This window comes from Diadema setosum, chromosome 16, assembly GCF_964275005.1.
Source record: "Diadema setosum chromosome 16, eeDiaSeto1, whole genome shotgun sequence".
In the NCBI taxonomy this organism is placed as follows: Eukaryota; Metazoa; Echinodermata; class Echinoidea; order Diadematoida; family Diadematidae; genus Diadema; species Diadema setosum.
In genome coordinates, this window is record NC_092700.1 from 26382452 (window position 1) to 26403131 (window position 20680).

The window sequence follows — 20680 nt, forward strand, 5'->3', positions numbered from 1 at the left end:
AGAACGGCGATCGGTGATATCCGAACGCCGTACATACACCATACCATGTACCATAAAAACACCGCTGAAACCCGGATATGGAAATGCCGGGCCCGGGTCACCGGCGGCCGGCCGTGCACACAATGAGTGAATGAGCCCTGCACAGTGCATAATTCCACTGTGCATAACCTGTACCCAAAACGCACGTCGCGGTCGGTTGACGGGTATCAGTTTACAGCCATTGGAAAGACGACGAGAACTTCGAGTTTGTATCTGGCTGAAACAACCATCCATCGTTATGGAACGTATTAGGAATGTTAAGATTGACAACAGATAGGAAAGAGCTCATGGGTACATAGAAGGATTTATACACGCATGGATGCCTTTACGGCGAGAGAAAACACAGTATTTGTCGATACTGAGAAGGTTGTTCAAAGCAACGCGGGACTGGGTGTTTGCACCGGACGAGCGAGGGGGTTTCACTGGGGAGCAGCTAGCGGTTAGTTTCCTGCGACCACAGCCACTGGAAGTTACAGGCGTGGCGACTGGGCAGTAATCAACTATGGCTGAGCCAGCTGCTGCCGCAGCATCTAGCGAGTCCAGCGACGAAGACGGTAAACTACGTCGTGTTTTCGAGCATTCAGGTACGTGTAGCTAATTATTTGAGTAGGCTAGAGCCATTGTTGGAGTCACTGTCGTGTCGCAAGGCTTATATAAGGCAAGCAAACAAAAGAGCGAAATTTACACTGAACAGATGAACCTGATACTTGATACTCACAGTCACAGTAATATTTTACTATGGAAAGTGACAGGCGGTTCAAAACGACAGTCGACAGCGCGGCGTCGCTGAGTTCATGATTATGATCACTGATGATTGTGTGCATATTTTGCATGAGTATTGGTCTTGACATATTCAGATGTAATAGAGTGCGGGCAAATTACAGAATACCTATTTTGTGTCATATAGATTAGCATACACTGATTGTAATGTTCTATGTGTGTGTGCGTTTTATTTACAGGGGGTGGGGGGGGGGGGGTAGCCCGACCAGATCAGTGCGCTAAGCTAGCACGGGGTCTGACGGTGTGTGATACACATATCTACGGAACCGCATACACATGTCTACTAAACCCCTCGAACACGGCCACACAACAACAAAACTATTGACAATTTCTACATTCTTTTCACACATTTTACGAATCACTCACGTGAATTGAGATACTTGGACTATGAGCATGGTATTTCAGTCCATAGTGAGCCCTCACGCAACATACACTGGAATGCTGTGATCATCGCGGGGCCATTCAAAATAAACCTTTCCCAGCTTTGAACGATGCAAATTGCGCTGCTAGAGTTTGTACGCCCGCGAAGTCGACAGCGCCCTCTTTGCCCAGTGCTGCGCCGACATTTCGAATCATTTCTGCAATTTCTACGATTTCTGCGGCGTACAGGATTAAAAAAGGTGCAATTTTTGGTAAGTTATAAAATGAGTATATCAATATCAATAGCTGAAAACGGTAGCTAAATAGATAAAGTTTTCACCTTATGTAGTCTTTAATAGTAACAAATATGGTGCAGTAAATTCAAAATCGCGTCGGCGCCCCGAATACAGAGATTACGGAGTGTCCACACCGTACAGCCCTGTCGCGACTTACACTTGTGTACAGCGACAGGGCTGTGTATAGTTACGGGGGGGGGGGGGGATGTTCGCGGGTCAGTGATCTCACCCTCCCCATAAATTGGTCATACTGGGTGTAGAGTCTCAGAATTTACAGTGATTGGTATAAAGAATAGGTAGTATTAGTACTGATCATGCTAATAGAATGTCTTCAAAATTCATAACACTACTAGGGTCTACACTACAGTAAGTACAGATGATGACGTATTTTGACCCTGCTCGCAGCGCCAAATGTAGAAGGGTTCGTTAGACAACACACAGAATGACTGATATCGACACCAGGAATATGCAATCTGTTCTCTTTTACTTTTGCCGACACGGCACACAAGCTTTACCTCTTCGTTGTTACATCGTCGTTCCCCCTCTCCTTTTTCTTACATCGATCTCCACCAATCGTGATCGTGATCATTCTACATAATCGATCTACTATCGTAATTGTTCTACATAATCGATCTACTATTCCCCTTACAAGCTTCCACAGCTGACTTTGGTAGCATGTTCGAGTGATGAGATCCTATTACTACCCTGTGAGTGAAGTTGTTTTTCGTGATGTTCAGACGTGCGCGTGCATGTTTCTGGATCGTGAAGTTGTGGCCCTGAAGATAAACTTTCTCATCTTTTGTTTTGAAAAGCTTGGAACAGTTGATGTCGGTGAAGCCATATTAAAATACATGAACTTGCACTGGCTGCTGTGTAGGGATGTAGCTTGTACAGGTAGGGCCTACATGTAGTGTCTTGTACACTGCTCTAAGCTCTTGTCTCCCATTATTTGTATTAGCAAGACTCTATTGTCTCCTTTTTTTTTTGATACAAATGTACAGAAGTCAGCTGTTGAACAGTGGTGAGCCTGTACAATATTGTACTCTTTCTACTGCCGTACACTGTAGCTGAGTGGTGACTTGTATACAATACAATTTACAAGCATGTCCAGGGTAATAAGGCCAACTCACATAAATGGATCATTTTTGGGGACAGAGAATGTCACGGTTCATTCATCATCTTTGCCCGTGACAGTGTCAGAGGTTAGATTATGGTGTTTGGTATCACAAGTGGCTGTGAATGTAATCATACAAATTTTGTATTTATACTAGTTTTGTACATTTTCCAAGTTCACAATACCGTTGCAAACTTCAATAAATCATATTATTCTCATACATGTACAGTACATCGTATGACTGAACAAATCTCATGCCAAAATATAATAAAGTGAATTGTAGCAGTAACTGCATTGTATTCAGTCTCATTTCATTCAGGGAGTTCACACAGTGCAAAAGAGACATAATATTGGCCATCATTGTCATATCAGTTCACCGTATGCAGTAGAAAAAATACATTTTATTTTTTGTTTATCGTGCAGTATAAATGTGCAGTAAAAATGATGCCCATTGTATACTGACTGTTATATGGTAATCATTGGTAAAGGTGACTTACCTGGATGGTATTGCTAGATAGTTAGGCTTGGTCGATGTTGAAATTTCTACAAATGAATCTTTCTGGTCAGAACATTCTATCTGGAGGCTGACAAATAAAGTACACACACATACTGTACATGCATGGGTGGGACCATGTAGTGTAGGATTTCTGCATTATCTATGCAGTACAAATGTAAGTGTTGTGTGAGATATACAGTCTACATTTGCAGTGTTCTGTCTCCTGTCTACATATGCAGACCACACTGTTGCAAGATGCTCTTATTTTTGATAGCTGTGTTGTGACTACGCTAATATCTTGCTTTGTCTGTGTTCTATTCGAAGTCCTAGCGGAGCTGGAGAAATGTACCATTTATAGTGTACAGTTTGTGTAAAATACAGATGATATTTTGAGAACAAAACTCTATGATTTGTTCTGTACTTTAAGGGACACTCAAAGAATTTGCTAGGCTAGAGAGTAATATTATGAACTCAAGTTGTATCGGTCAGTTAATTTTGTTCATCTGTGAAAATCTTGAACCTGATACTGCGCTCAGATCTACATCAAAATACTGTAAACACCAATATTTTTGCGTGATATAATTTGTTTTTGCTAAGAAGAGAATGACGTTCGATTTTTTTTTTTTTTTGCGCTGAGCAGCTCAAAAACATATTTGCAGGTTCGTGAATTTGTGCTGTGCAATTGTCAACCTGCCCCTCATGTGCAGAGAAAATTGTGAAGATATTTCCGCTGGTTTTTTGAGTTTGTGCTAGCTAAACTTGCACGAAATATGTGAAAATGAATGTACATGTACTGCGGAAATTTGTGCTTTCACAGTAATGCAGGCAAATTTGAATCAAGCAACAGCAAAGATACATGTAGGAGAGATCAATCAAGAGGGAGAGAGAGAGAGAGTGGATTGTCTTCAACACGTCAGTGCTTGGTATATTTTCATCAAATACTGGTAACTGTGCTACAGGAGCAAATGGGCTGTGCAGATGCGTACCTCGGTACATTTGTACCCTATGTGTGTGTGTGTGTGTGTGTGTGTGTGTGTGTGTGCAAACTCCTAGTCTTGTGCCTGGATGGTTTTAGACCCATCCAAGTTAACGAGCTTGATATCAATGTCTGCACACTTACAATGTAAGTTGTACTACAGTATCCAGGATGTAAATCATTGTACAACAGAATGTTTAGGACAGAGTTACATGTACATACATTTTAATATAATGATCACATGTACAAGCTCTGTATACTGTATGTGTTATTTGAAACACGGTGTAGAGTACTGCAGTCTTAACGAACAAATTATACTGTGTTGGGGATTGAAGTTTTTTAAGTCGCACCCGCAGGACAGTCATATCATTCAAAGTCAGGTCAGATGCCAAGACTCAGGCATGCACAGTTTGGCTTTGCTTGAACCGGCGCGATTTGGGTTGCGCTTTGTCTTCGTGAACCGGTGCAGTTTTTCTTTTCCTGGACATGTGTGAACAGAGCGCAAAAAGCTTGCTTTGAATCATTCTTTTTCAGTGTGTGTGATTGTGCCTGCTATGTTCACTGTACAATATTTGCACACTGTGCCAGTTGAGTACATCATAGAAAGTTAAATGTTATTTGGTCAGCCATGACATGCATACGACATGTGCAGCATGAGTAATTAAAATTAAAAGATCAATTCTGCATGTACATGTATGCATGTAGGGTGGGCATGAACTTTCATTTTCATTTCATTAAATCACTCAACTTGAGTGATTTATCTTGGTAATAGTAGTACAAATTGTAGAAGGTCCTTACATTTGAGCATATTTTCAACCTTACACTGTACTACAGCTGTACAGGTACGCCTACAATGTACTGTACAACAGTGTATGAATGTAGTACGTGTGTACATGTATTCTCATATGTACAATTGTCACATATCATGTACAAAGTAGTGTAATTTCACATCATTCATGCAGTGATATTTTTACACACACTGAATGATATAGGACTATAGCCTGTATATTTGTGCATTGTACATTTTAAAAGTAATGTCAGATTTGGGGATTGTAATCAATTAGGCACTGCAAGTGGAGCATTGCTTCTGTTGGATTGGATAACCCTGGTTTCTGTAATTGTTGATTCAATGAATTTGCAAAAGTATGTTCTCTGTACGGAGAGTGGTCTACCAGCAGTTGTGATAATTGATATACCGGTGCTCATAATTGATGGCATACAGTACAAATGTAGGTGTACATCACTTTCCTTTCTCTACCACAAAATAGTCTAGAATTACAGCCTGTGGGTAGAGCACCTGTTTTTATGTTATACACCTGTATGAGTAAAAGACAACCAAGAGCATTGATTGATGTGATTGCATACATTGTATACACCAGGTTGACTTCAAATTGTTCATTTAGATATAGTTTTATAAATTAACGGTGCATATGGGTAGCTATGTGTATGTATACCCTCCTCTTACTGGATTGTACTGGGTACATGTACTTTAAGTCAAATGCATACATGTACATTAGGTACTGTATATTATCAGATTAAATTTAGGGTGGTGATTTGGCTCAGTTGATAGCATGTCTGCCTCCTGATCCAAAGGACCTGGGTTCAATTCCCAAGTCTACATTGCACATGTAGCTTCTTCTACTGCGCCTTGAGCACGTTAACTATGTGGAACTGGTGCATTATAAGTACCCTGTATTATTATTATTATTATTATTATTATTATTATTATTATTATTATTATTATTATTATTATTATTATTATTATTATTATTATTATGTAGCCAAGCAGTGTTGTGTGTAATCATACCGCCCCCTCTAATACATAAGAGGCTAAAACACTGTCCTTTGGATCTATAGGGCTAAAAAAAAATAAATAATAAATATTAATAAAAAAAAAAATATGGAGGTCCCGTGTGTGAGAGGGTCACAACATGCACGTTATCCCTCTTCACTCAATTCATTGTATAACTTGTGGTTCTGCCTCACATATATGCTAGACCCCATGGAAAACCAGCTACAAGTGTGCAGGATGGGCTATCCAGCCATCTTCTCAGATGGAAAACGAAACAGACAAAGGATGGTGATAACAATTATGATGAACAATATTAATCTCGAGAACATCTGATGCAGTGATGCATCAAAATATGACAATGTCTAGCTCTTAATACAGATTACACAGGTCATTTATTGTATACACTGTATCCCTAATGAATAGCAGATTATTCCAGCAAGGCCTTAACCTCATTATAATACCTGTGAGTACATCAGACTCTCCCTTTATCCAGTGGAAATGTACAAGTGTACTGATTGTTTTTATTTGCTTAAAGGGTCTGATTGAAGAGACTACCAGTAGTCCAGGCTCACCCAAAATGCCATACAGCCCTGTGTACTGTAAAGTGGACAGGTTATTGCATCAGGGTTGAGCTGGATGGTGTAATCTGTACGGGCAGCTAGACAAAGGGACAAAAAGAAGGGAGGATGGACTTCTGAGGGTGAGAAGAGGTAAGGACACGTGGCCCTATTGAAATGAGGTCATAACACCACCCCACTGTGCTATTGTTATGCTGCTGGGGAGGGGGTGCTACTTGGGACACTCTGCCCGGAAACAACACTGTTGCCGATGTGCAGTTGCAGATCTCCCTATGTGGGCTGCTACTTCCCAGGGTCCAGTATTCAGTACAGCGTAATGATGCAATAATAGTATAATTATCGTAGGGCCCATCTGCAGTACCAAATTTGTAGAGGAGACACCTGAAGATAATTTTTTTTTTTTTTGGACAGTGATTAATTTGCCAATAAACAAAGAAGAGAGATGTCAGCTTGGTACCACCATGGACCAAGGTCTCTGTACAATGTACAAGTGTATCCATGGTAATGACTCTGCTATGGGTGGTGGTGGGGGGGGGGGGGATCTTTCCTTCTCTGCTACTTAACTCATTTTTAATAGTCAAGTTTGTCTGGATTAGCTTACTAGAGGTCAAGGGTCGGTCAAGTATGGCCATCTTGTACATGTACATATGTCTTTTTCAAAAGGGGAAAAAATACTGGTAATGGTAGCGAATGTCCTTGACACAAGGAGTTTTTTAATTTTTTTAAAATTTTGAATGGCTTATTGATTGAACCGCAAAGGAAGTACTGTGTATAGTGTTGTTGTTGTTGTTGTGTTGTTGTTGTTGTTGTTGTTTTTGGGGTGGGGGAGAGAAGATTGCAGAAGTGTCTAGAAAATTAACAAAATTGAGAGCACTGCATGAGTGGCAAAATATTTGGAATTCCGCAAAAAATAATTCTGTCAAATATGAAGCACTCTACTATAGACCAACTGTATGGCTGTATATCATTCTCCAGACCTTGGTAGGGTTTGCATTCTGACAGACATTGTTGAAATAACAGTAGTGGACATGTGACTACTGGTGTGGTGACGCATGTACATTTTTGTACAGGGCAATCTTTGTTCACTTTGTGTACATGATATGGCACTGTGTGCAAATGTCATGAGTTATGTACTTTGCAGTGTGTATGTACTGCATTCATCTTTACAATCTAGGGCCCTACATGTACACAGGAGGGTACATACAGTGTACAACATACCGGTATAGTTGTATCTGCTTTTCCTGTAGATAAAGAAAGTTGAATTCCTGAAGAATAAGTCATATTTTTTGCAATACCAGACAAACAAGCAGCACAGCTGTAACATGTTGCATGCAAGATCACAAACTTCCATGGTATCTTAAATGACAAGCAAATGTTTACAAATGACAATGTGAGATCGCATTCTGGGTGGAGCTCTTTTCTCACTGAACCATTGTGTAATGTTTCACTGCTTCTTTTCAAAACACCTTTCCAGTTGAATCTTCCTGAAGAAGAAACTGTATGTACTGTATGTATGACATGTGTATCCAGCATGGTTGACAAGCTGTCAAGTGTGCGTAAACGGGAATGTACAACATACTGACCTCTTTGCATTAAAATTTGGTAATAACAATGCTGCAAATCGATGAACCCCTTCAGTTGTACATGTAATTGCTACATGTGCACATTGTATGATACATCGTACCATGCTGTCAATGGTTATTTACCAATACCGGTAGTTCATACATGCACAATATAACAAGTAATTGTGCTGTGGGTCCAATCTACAATTTAATTGCTGTCAGTGCTACATGTACTGTATACGCCAAATATTTCGTGAGATTTTTATTTTTGCGAATTTCATGAGTCAGGTTCTAATCGCGAAAATAAAGACACGCGAAAATATTGACTCTGATTCCGATGTGAATGTGATGTACGCGTGTACACTTCTCCGTTCAGTACAGGACTCCATGATCACGAATTTAATCACTCGCGAAATCGTCAGGAATTCCCGATTCGCAAAAATTTAGACTCTCGAAATATATGGCGTATACAGTATGGTACCTGATACAGGATATTGTCTACATTGTGTACTAATACACTGTATGTATTTTAATGTTGTAATTTGAACAAACAATACAATGTATTTGTATTGTCACTTGGTAGCCAAAAGAGACCAGTGCTGTATTGTACTTGTACATGTGTATGTACAGGTACAAAGTTGTACTTCTGCCCATGGCTGACTTGCATTGTATGGTACACACTTTGGATATGTACTGAGTAGACCTATTTTATTTAATAGTGCTAACATTCATCCAGATAATACTAAAGTAGGCATAATAGAAGCACAATGTACAGTTGTATGATATGAACCAGTTTTATCTTTGAATGTAATTTAAAATCATTCAACATTTCTATAGGCATGAATAGATGACCTTATAAAATATTATTATGCCACGTAAACCCACTTTGTGTGTGCATGTCATAGTTTTGTATAGATGTTACCAAATAGAATATGAGTGCACATGTTATATTACAGTATATGTTTGTTGTGATGTCTGACATTATGACTATGTGTGCGGTGCTTTAAATCCTCAACGTTATGCTAATATTGTTTCATAATACAAAGGTCTTGGTTTGTACCATCCGTGACATTTATAGGCAGGACTGCCTCCTTGGATACAGTATTATGCCCCTTGGCTGTTGATGATGGCCACCTGTGACTGACGAGTCTTTTGTGTCAGGGACTTTAGACAGTGTGTTCAATGCTATGGTGTTTTCTGTGCCAATCGGCACAGAAAGCACACATGCTACAATGTATATGGGGTTAAAAGTGCATCATAGGGGATCACGTTCAAGAGTGCAGTGACTGAACATTGGTGCTGCTGATAGAGTCGGTGCGTGATTTATAGGTCGCTGTGTTCACTGTTCATATCCTGTTCCCTACCTCAAGTGCCACTGTAATGTACTACCTGTAGTACAATAATTGCTTCAAGGTCCTCAAAAAAAACAAACAACAACCAAAAACCCCATGAAAAAGTGATTGATGCTGCTCTGTCGTCAAAAACACACAACAATGAGCCAGATTTGGGGGGGGGGGGGGGGACTTGTTACTTCATAATTCCTTGGTACTGTATACAATGTACACTGTACATGTACAGCTGTAGGCCTACATTGTACATCTGCAGTGTACATGTGTATACGTGTGAAATTGTGTGGACATTCTGTGCTTCAATGCCTTTCTGGTGACTTTGTCATACAACTGTATAAGAAACTAGAGCAGAGTATCAGTTGTGCCAATCAAGTAGCGAATGACCTTCAATAGTTGGGTTCATTTGTGTATGGCTGGTTTGTTTGTTGGCTTTTGTTGTTGTTTTTGTTCATGGCACAAGGGAAGTTTTGTGACCAAAAAGGTAGAAGTGAAGTCTGTTGTCAAGGTCATTGAAATAATATGCAAACTTGTGTTTTGCAAGTGCATTAACATGTGTACCTACATACACATAAGCTACAGGGATTTACTCAACCTGAAATAGTGAATAAAACCCATGGGATGAGGACTGGAAAGGGCTACATGTAGTTGGACATTATGATATTAAGAACAAACATGCATTTTGAAGAGTACATTGTATAGCTGGCTGTTCTGTAGTGCTGCCTTTCTTTTGAGAATGCAATTGATCAAAAAAGCCACTCTAAACATTGTGCTAGTTACAGAGGACACGTCATAGTGAACATCATCCTTCACAGCAAGAGGGCTCAACTTTGGCCACTTTTTGCGTGAAAAATTGGGATGTGAGCAGATCGGGAATATGTGCAACATACTATAGCAACTGTGCGAAAAGCCACCCAAAACATTGTGAAATTTGAAGAAAATTCCTGCGTAGTTTGTTTGTAAATAGGTGGTATTTTGCAATGTGAATTTTGTCAACTGACTTCCACTCGAGGATTAACGTAAGATGAGGAATGTTCGCGTGCATTTTAATTTCGCGAATTTCGCGAGCGCCAAGATTCGCGAAATTTCTTGTCTACACTATATGCATTGAAGGCCAGTGGCAGTTATTTGCAAAAATTTTCTATGAAAAAGGCCGTCGGCTCCAATTCGCGAAAATTTCGTGCCACGAATATGTCATGTTGTACAGTAGATTCCTCTTCCCAACCACAGTGCAGGTGTTCATACTGTTTACAACTGTATCCATAGTATCATCATGAAAGATTGCAGAGCCAAATGTGCATTAATACCGTGGCGAAAAGCCTTGCAATGCATCTCACATTGTAGTGTATCTTGCTGTGTGTTTAGAAAGCTCAACCACAGCAGTTTTTTTGGTTTTGTTTTGTTTTGTTTTGTTTTTTAATGTTCCAATCTCATGCAGTAAGAACGGCCCCAGACAAAGATTTGGCTGCAACCCTTACACAAACTTGGTAGGCTCCCAGCCAGAGAAAGATCATTTTACATCTAGACAGGGTTCTCATGTGAAACCACAATGGTACACAAACAACAACAGCAGCAGCAACAACAACAACAACAACAACAAAACAAAGAAAGAGGTAGGGGGAAGGGTTTGAGAAGTATGCATGGATTATATGACGACACAACATAATTATCTCGATAAAACAAATTCACAAGGATTCAATCATGGTGGACATATTTCTATAGTACATACACAGTTTCATGATATTTTCACGGCATAACATTTTCGCGAAGTGCCTCTGGCATTCAGTGCATATAGTGTAGACAAGAATTTTTGTGTGCATTTTATATCGCGAATCTCGCCGCTCTTGAAGTATGCGAAATTAAAATGCCCCTGAACATTCCTCGTTTTACAGTATGCTGAACCGAATATTTAAAGGGAAGGTAAACCCAAAGAGGAATGTGGATTGAGTGAAAGCAGCAACATTAGTAGAACACATCAGTGAAAGTTCGAGAAAAATCGGACAATCGATGCAAAAGTTATGAATTTTTAAAGTTTTGGTGTTGGAACCGCTGGATGAGGAGACTACTAGAGGATATGACGTATGAGTGGACAACAATACAAAGAAAATATAAAGGATATTCAACAAAAATTCACTTTTCTGGAATTATGAAAGAGCAGTGGACCAACCGCTTTCAGAAAGCAGGGGGAATAATTGCTACCCTTAACATATGTCAATATCAAGTTGATGGAATTTGTAATTTTCATGAAAAATGGATTTTTGTAGTATTTTCTTTATATTTTCTTGATATTGTAGTCCACTCATACGTCATAACCTCTAGTAGTCTCCTCATCCAGCGGTTCCAACACCATAACTTTAAAAATTCATAACTTTTGCATCGATTGTCCGATTTTCTTCAAACTTTCACTGATGTGTTCTACTAATGTTGCTGCTTTCACTCAATCCACATTGTTCTTGGGGTTTATCTTCCCTTTAACTCCACCCTGCTGTGCCCCCCCCATCAATCATAACAATGCAATGTACCAGTCATCTCGCAGATCAACTCTTGCCAAAAGAACATGTCATGTACGTTTGTACTTGATACACTACGTAAAATCTTCATGTGTTTATGTACGCATTGTAATCCTTCACTCAAATTTCACTCTTACAAAATTTATTGTGTAAATAATTATGCAATTCATAACATCTAGGTCGGCACTGGTGTTCATCTCGGTGATATAATACACCAAATCTTTGCAAGTTTTGTAAGATCAGCAAGTCTCTATCCAGTAAATGGCCATCTTCAGTGCCAAGATTCCCCAGGATATGAGAGTGGGACAAGAGGCAGCTTGTTACGACTGGCTGCTTGCGTTATTTCTTTTCTCTATTTTTGAAAGAAGTGAGACGGCTAATCTAAGGACCAAAACATTTGAAAGTGAGCGTTGGTATAGATCGGATACTCGGGTGCCTGTGGCAGTCAAAATTGGCTATTTCTGTTCTGCGGGGTTACTAAATGATGTTGCAAAGAAAAAAACACATTTTGTGTCCTGATACGCCAATATGAGACCAAATGCTCAGAAATCGCTTGATAGTTTCACCTGTCTTATGTGTGTGCAAGGTAGGTGTGGAAAATCATGTATATCGTTTGATTTCTTGTAATAAATATGTTATCTCCTTTTACCTTAAAAAGAATTTGTTGCTATCTCAGAGTGTTTAAACATACAAGAGTGTGCAGTTCCATGGTACGATGTAGGTTTATTTTTTCTCCACACCCCCCCACTTGAGTACAATGCTTGCATTTCCATGGAGACTGGATTTACAAGTGCAGAAAGTATGCACTACATTGCATTGTTATTTATTTTGATCAGCATAATCTACACTTTAAAAAAAAATGGATTCAAATAATTTCTTAGAAATCGTGAAGCAGTGAAGAACTACTAAGTCAAGCACTCATATTGCTAAAAGTCATTGCATGAAAGATTAAGCAGTGACTTTCTTCATGATTGAATTGCTTGCGGCAAAGCAATTGTAGATTTTAGATGCAACATTTTAGGAAATGTCACATGAAAGGAGGCTGTACTGTAATGCCACTTTGCTATCAGAATGATTCTTCAATGTAATAAAATGATTGAATTGAGGGATTTGAATACTATTTATTTCATCTTGTACGCATGTTTTTCTTTTGATAGTTACATGTATTATGAAATGAGTATGAAAAACCATTTTATGAAGAAGGGAAAGTTCACTTTGTATTGATGATACCAGCACTAATCTTGACTAGCACTGCCTGCGTTCATACTGTGTATGAACTTAAAAAAACAACAACAATATCTTGTTCTTTCTTTTTGTTCTGATGTTCTGTGTCATGGTATAAAGACAAAATACTGTTGTTGTGAGAAGAAATCTCGGCATTAGGGCATGTGCAGTGTGCAAACTACAGAACCTCTGCAAATAAGAAATTCAACATTGCTATTATGCACTTTCAAGTTCAGTTTCACATATAGTCTATATTAAAACTGCATCATATACTCATGGATTGTTACGCCATTAGTAACTGAAACACCCGTAACTGCTTGTCTTATTACTTCCTAAACCGCCCGAAATTGCCCGTTTTTTAAAAAAAAAAAATCAGTTTTATGCTTTATCATTTTGTTACCTGTTGTCATATAGGATAGAATATAAATGTCATTTTAAAGAGGTCAAAGGTCAACAAAAGTACAGTGTGTCAGAATTATTTCTGTGACACACCATTCTCTTGGTAAAGTCTTAATAGGCTTTCAAATAAACATAACTTAGAGACAAAAAATAAAAATGTGAGTTTACAATAAATACATCATAGAAAATTGTCAAAATGAGAGTAATATTGCTGTACCTTCCAGGGAACAAAAGGCCATTATGTACAGAATCTTCAGTTACTAAAATGGTTAATATCCAAAGTACATCAGGAGCTTTTGCAGAGCAGGGAAATATTTCATGCCCTTCTGAAAATGGTGCTTTCAATATTTGTGCCTTTGCCTTGTTAGTAATATCCATGAAAATCAAAATTGAGGTTTCATAGATAATGTACGTCCATGTACATTGTTTTTGATATTTGTGCCTTTGCCTTGTTAGTGATATATTCATGAAAATCAAAATTGAGGTTTCAGAGATAATGTACAAATATGTACAATGCATGTCCATGTACATTGTAGATGGCCATTTTTACAATCAGTGGTGTAAAACACGGTTTTGGCACTAATTGGTGTATAACTTTCTTATACACAGACAGATATGCATTATTTTTTCTCATAAACTTACCACCCACAGTGTCTACCTTGGGTACCTTAATGAACTTTCCTCTCTTTTTCTTTCAGATGTGGCATGCATTTACATGCTTGAAATCCAACACTTTTGGTGTATGCACTCTGACATGGTTTTTTTGTCAGACCTAGCATATTAAATTGTTTATTCCTTTTCATTATTTTTGTTGTTGTGGTGATAGACAGGTATCCAAACTTAAGAACTATTATGTTTACCAGGTTCTGCTTTGTCTTCTTTAAAGACTGAAATTGTCCAAACTTTATGTTTCGGAGGTGACATTTTCCGTTAACAGTTAACCCCTCTTTTGAGTTAGCTCTTGCTCACAATTATAAAATTCAACTTTGCTAATTTCCATCAAAACAGAATAGTAATCAGTCTGACTTAACTTCGATCCAAAGATTATTTGATTCAAATAGCTTATCATTTTTTGGTGAGTGTTTATAAATTTATGCAACTTTTCCGTTAACATTTCTGTCACCTCCGAGACAACAGATTTATGTATTTGATTTTTTTATTCTTGACATCAGTTATACATTACATTTACAAAAATGTAACATATCCCCTCACATCATCTAAGAAGGAAGGTAGTAGAAATATAGCCTGTTGTTTTCATTTCGGAGCAATTTACAATTTTCCGTTAACACTTGTCACCTCCGAAACAATTGTCACCTCCGAAACAACAAGCGTATTATATTTGATAATTTCTCGAAGACAAAGCAATTTTGTTTGATTCTGTCCAATTGACAGGAATCTCTTTTGGATGAAAATAGTAATATGGCAACAGGAAGTGAGAATTTTCTAGAGATTAATAAAAGATCTGATAAACACTAAGAATTACTGTTTCGGAGGTGACAAAACACTGTTAACAAGAGTTTTTGCTCATTTCTATTGAAGAGAAACCATATCATGTACACCAATGGTTTCATTTATTTTAGTAACATAAGTCTCAAAGTGGAGAAATCAACTAACACACTCTCACTCTTATTTTTATTACTATACTGTACGTTTTAGTGCAAATTTACATTTTTTCACTTTTTTAACAAAGAGAATGCACAAAATACACCCATCTGTTGTAAATATAATATTGTAATCAAGATCAATTCTCCTGCTTTAGTCAAGTAAACATATAGATGCTTTCATCTTAGAAACTTGATTTCCAATTTAAGCAATTTAGTTGTGAAGATTTACCAATCACAGCTTTCCATGTAGGTTGCTTTTTCTTGTGTTTCGGAGGTGACATTGTTTGTTAACACCATATTGTTATGTGATAGTGAAAGGCAAGACTTCAGTTCCTTTTCACTATCTATTAACATTTTCAAATACATTTAATATCTACAAAATCATCACAGTAGAAGTGACTTTTGTATACCTAGCTCACCAGAATTCCCTTGATACCAAAGTGATACATGTGGCAGTTCATGCATACCCTAGTCCACAATCTTAAAAAAATCATAAAATAATCAAACTCCACAAAAAGGCCACATGCCTATAGCTGGTGCACAACTTGTTCTTGAATTCTTAGTTGTTGTTTTTCCATGTACAACGTGGTAATCATAAACAAAATTATGTGATTTTTTTTTTTTGATATGACAATAATTATTACATTTTCCAAGTTGAACCAACTGTTTATGACATTGTATTTTTAAATATTATTGAAGTTATCTGACAACTAAAGTGAACAGAGGAACAAGTCCCCAGGACTGGAAAGGGAAAGATCCAAAAACAAGATTTGTAGTTCTATCTCAATATAATTTTGATGACGTGTTTACCTTGTTTTGTTATTATGTTTTATCTTAGAATTTGGCTTGAAGTACTGGAATTTCAAGGAAAAGAAAATGGTTTCTTGAAGGACAAGTCCACCTTCATATATACATATGTGGATTGAGTGAATGCAACAACATTAGTAGAACACATCATTGAAAGTTTGGGAAATTGGACAATCCATTCAAAAGTTATGTGTTTTTTTTTTTTTTTTGAATATCTATGCAATCACTGCTGGATGAGACAACTACGACAATGTATGATGTCACATGCATACAACGATATAAAGAAAATATAAGTGAATTTCACAAAACTTTACTTTTTGAAAAAAGTGCACATTTCTTCAACTTGCTACTGGTGTATGTTAGGGCAATATTATTCACCCTGCCTTCCAAAAGAGAGAAGTCATGTGTTCTTTTGTTATGCAAGAAAAGTGAAAATATGTTGAATTTTCTTGATACTTTCTCTATCATCCTTGTACATGTGTGACACCACAAGCTATAGAAGTCTTCTCATTCAGCTTTGACTGAGCAGAAACTTCAAAAATTCATAACTCTGGAACGGATTGCCTTATTTTCCTTAAACTCTCACTGATGTGTTTTACTAATATTGCTGTATTTACTCAACCCTCGTGTCTATTGAGGTGAACTTGTCCTTTTTTGGTCCCTTATAGGGTTATTTGAGACCAGTTTGTGTCCGGGACCTTCTGTGAAGTTGATGGGTAAAATTACTGAACTAAAAAAAAATTTTCCCCATAAGTTCACACAAAAGCATTATGCTGCTCTCTTCAGCTGGGAAACACAAACTGTTGTCTTAACCAAACTGTAAAAACTTGCTAAAGATTAGTATGAATTACAATCTAAAACAGAATATGAGCTGGTATCCACTATCATGAAAGAGAATAACTAAACAAAATAACAAGTAAGAACTGAAAGAAAGAGCTTATATTTGAAAATTACAGCCATGAGGAAAGACATGAATGTTCACAATTGTATTAGTTAACACCTGAGAAGTTGGGTTGTCTCTGTGTTGTGTCACCTCCAAAACAATAAAATGATTTTTTCTTATCTTATACTTTTTACTCTCAAAAGTGACTAATATATATGATTTGCTGGTAATTTTCAAGCAATTCAGAAAGAACATAAAATATATTTTAGTAATGTCAACAGTTTAAATGAATCTGGTATATAGAAAATTTATCCCAGATGAACCAAATACCTTTCACCAGTATTATAACATTTGTATGGTGGCTATCAAGAATGATGAAGAATTCATGAACATCCTTGAATTAATCTATTTATAATACTATGTGCAAACAAAAACATAATACAAGTTAAATAAGAATTTTTGCTTTTGGCATTCATAACCTATGTCCCCACCAAAAAATTACAATGGTACCCTCCGCAACGATAACTTTAAAGATGGTGAATCAATCTAAAATACAATTTGAGGGATTGAAACTATAACTCATTGCCCACACCTTACAGAAAACCCCATTCAATTTGCTTCAGAGGTCAAAGACAAATGAGGATTTTTGTAGAGCATGTCAGGAATCCCTTCCCTCCAAGTTCTGTATATTGTGTTTACACATTAATATGCAGTTCCAAGAGCATCCAAGTGCTAAACTTGGAAGAATCAGACTCTTGACATCCTTTATAACAATCCACATTTCTTTGAGACCACTTAACCAAATTGACTGGGGCTTTCTGCAAAATAGAGCTAAGATGTTATAATTTAAGACCCCAAAGTAGATTTTAGCTGATTTAATCATATTGGGTGCTATCAATGCAAAAGTCTAATTGTATTTTTTTTTTTTTTTTTTGGGGGGGGGGGACATACTATATGAATACTTGAACACAATGTTAACATTGAATGTCACCTCCGAAACAAAGTTATTCTTCCCTGGTGTTGTGGAATAAAATGTTCTGAGAGCAAAGAAACATTACTAAAATGATCTTACACACTCATTTCAATTTAAGGTAGAAAATGGAATGCCATGTTTCTTCAGGTTACAATATCTAGCTTTAAATATGTCTGTCATATTCTTACTGTAAATGAATATTTCAACACAATGTTAACATTGAATGTCACCTCCGAAACGAAGTGATTCTTCCCTGGTGTTGTGGAATAAAATGTTCTGAGAGCAAAGAAACATTACTAAAATGATCTCACACCCTCATCTCAATTTAAGGTAGAAAATGGAATGCCATGTTTCTTCAGATTACAATATTTAGCTTACAACCTTCGTCCAAATGGAAGGCAAACTACCGGTGCCCATGCTAATTAATGAAGTGTAAAAAAACACTTGTTCTGTGTGGTTTATCTGCTTGAAACAGGAGTTAATTTCTTGTTCTCGAGTTATGATTATCAAAAACATTGATAAAAAGAAGAAGTTTTGTGTTATTGTCACTTATTCTCAGAAAAACTGAGTGTTAATATTAATGTCACCTCCGAAACATTCTATTATGTTAACTGTCACCTCCGAAACATCCATGTGTGAAAAATCCAAGATTTAAAGAAATGATTGGAATTTCATTTAACCTACATAGGAAGGTAGCCCTTCTTAAAGACTTGTTATAGTATAGAGTTTGACCTGGCTTGCCCTCCAATAAATAGTTAAAATCTTTAAAATTGCATGTCAATTGGTATTTTTACCAACAATTTGTAAATCTCATGTATTTTTTTTTTTAATTCACTTTATATTCAACCCCCAAATAGTTTTGATTCACAAACTATATATTGTTGTTAACCATATAAACTTTGCATGGTGAAGTTTGACTACACAGTTTTGTCATTATGGTGCAATTCATGAAAACAAAATTTTGCTTAAATTTACTTCAGGTGCCAGGGTTTTCCTTAAATTACACCAATAACTCTTCAGCTTTAAGGTCTGAAATGTTATTTTTTCAAAAATTTGAATACTTTCCAACAGGAATCAAACAGAATAATGAAAAAATATTTTGTTTGAAATTTTGACCCTCTGAGTACAAAAGTTACACCACTGATCGTAAAAAAGGCCAGATGCAAACTGTATTTTCCAGTATCATGGTAAAATCACTGATTTATAGAACACAATTGTGCATTGATACAAGATAGATAAGTTAAATTAGAATACAGAATATAATTATGAACATTGTGATGTGTATGTAGCAAAAAAGAGACAAAATATTAAGACTGATGAATTGAGTTTAAAGTGCTCATAGAGGTAAATTTGTGGTCACCATGAGCATATTTTGTGAAGCACAAGGAAATTAATTTTTTTCATATTCAAATTAAAGAAAAAATTGGATTCCTTAATGTCCCTTTCACTTGACAAAGATGGCTACCTTGCAGTTCTTATTGTGTCCAGTGATTTTGCAACCATGTTTTCTGTATTTACCTGTACAATGTACAGATGTAACGTACTAATACCGGTAATATGGATCTGTCTAAAGATGTCCTAGGCTGCATTTGAGTGCTCTTTCAAAGCGTATCTTACTGTACTTTATTCGTACCAGAGGAGCGCTTGAAGACTCCTTTAAAAGCAAACCGAACAATGGTGAAACAGTCTAGTAGGGGACCTACACTGTATACATGTACTTCAGATGTGGTCCAAGAGTTTATTGTACCTGTACAGCAGCAGAGAACGCTTGAGTTTAAGAAACAGGTCCAAAAGAGGACTGTATCCGTAGTTGACGTTGACATGAGAAGAGCGTGCGTAGCACATACAATACAAATATTTGTTTCTATGTTTCAACGACGCTGGTGCGGGAAGTGATTGACCCTGTTCCTACACAATGTGTAATCCCTCTGATACAAGTTCTGCACTCAACTTGTGAGACCTTGCGCTATCTCTGCACAATGCTATGTACAGCTGTGGTAAAAATGCTACCAATGTGAACCAGTCTGGTATGATACAGTATGGTTGGATCCACTTTGAGTGCTTTTTTCGTAAAAGCTCTAGACTCTGTTTCTGTGAAAGTCGATTGAAACATACAGTATAGAGTTGATGTAAGGTCGAAAAACTGTGCATCAGTGTGATGTGTTGAAATGTACAAACTGTATGTACTGTATGTATAGTTGAATGAGTAGTGGATACTAGTACTGGAAAAATGAGATCATGCCTAGCAATGCAGCTATTCTTAGACATGTTGTAAGAGTACAGTCTAATAAAATCACTATGTAGAAGAGCCAACAATGAGGTTGGCATGTCAGTAACAGTCAACACAAGACACACAAATCGTCCTACAATGTGTACTGATACAGAGGGGGGAAAAAAAGAGAATACCCCGGGTAATGCAGGCATGCTTGTCCAGAGGTGAGTTGTCAAGGATCTTCTCAGAATTGCAGCAAGTTTGTCATCCCCCCCCCCCCCCGCTGCTACAGAATACACTAGAAAAAAAAAAAAATCAACTTTTGATCATTAATAGTGATAGTGATTTTTTTTCCTTAAATCCATGATTGATTTTAAAGAGCTTTAAGTTCCAGATTTTGGTCAAATTTGAGCCTTCTGTACAAAAGTGAACTGTACACAAGAACCAATGATGTGTATGTGAGTTACAATGACTCTGAACAATAGACATGAATACCATGTCACGCTTTCATTTTTAGATTACCTCCAACAAAATTGTGCACTATTCAGCTATTACTCATATCAATGTCGGTGTTATCTGATATACGGTACTGTAAAAGTGGAAATTTTTGCGCATTTCGCTCAACCAGAAACTAGCGCGTAAATAAAAGCACGTGAATATTTTTGCTTGCCATATGTTTCTGTGCGTGATGTCTTGATTCCGCGGAATAAAAAACATGCGAAACTCTTC

General features: G+C 37.2%; 1 protein-coding gene across 1 annotated transcript in view; it reads left to right on the forward strand.

The window, feature by feature from the left end:
• Window positions 1–215: 215 nt before the first annotated feature.
• The window catches only part of LOC140239989 (uncharacterized), a 52167-nt gene continuing 31702 nt past the window's right edge, over window positions 216–20680 (forward strand). Inside the window, exon 1 of the mRNA XM_072319798.1 lies at window positions 216–623. Coding sequence (XP_072175899.1) covers window positions 542–623 — 82 coding nt within the window. The 5' untranslated portion in view covers window positions 216–541. The remainder of the gene's footprint in view (window positions 624–20680) is intronic.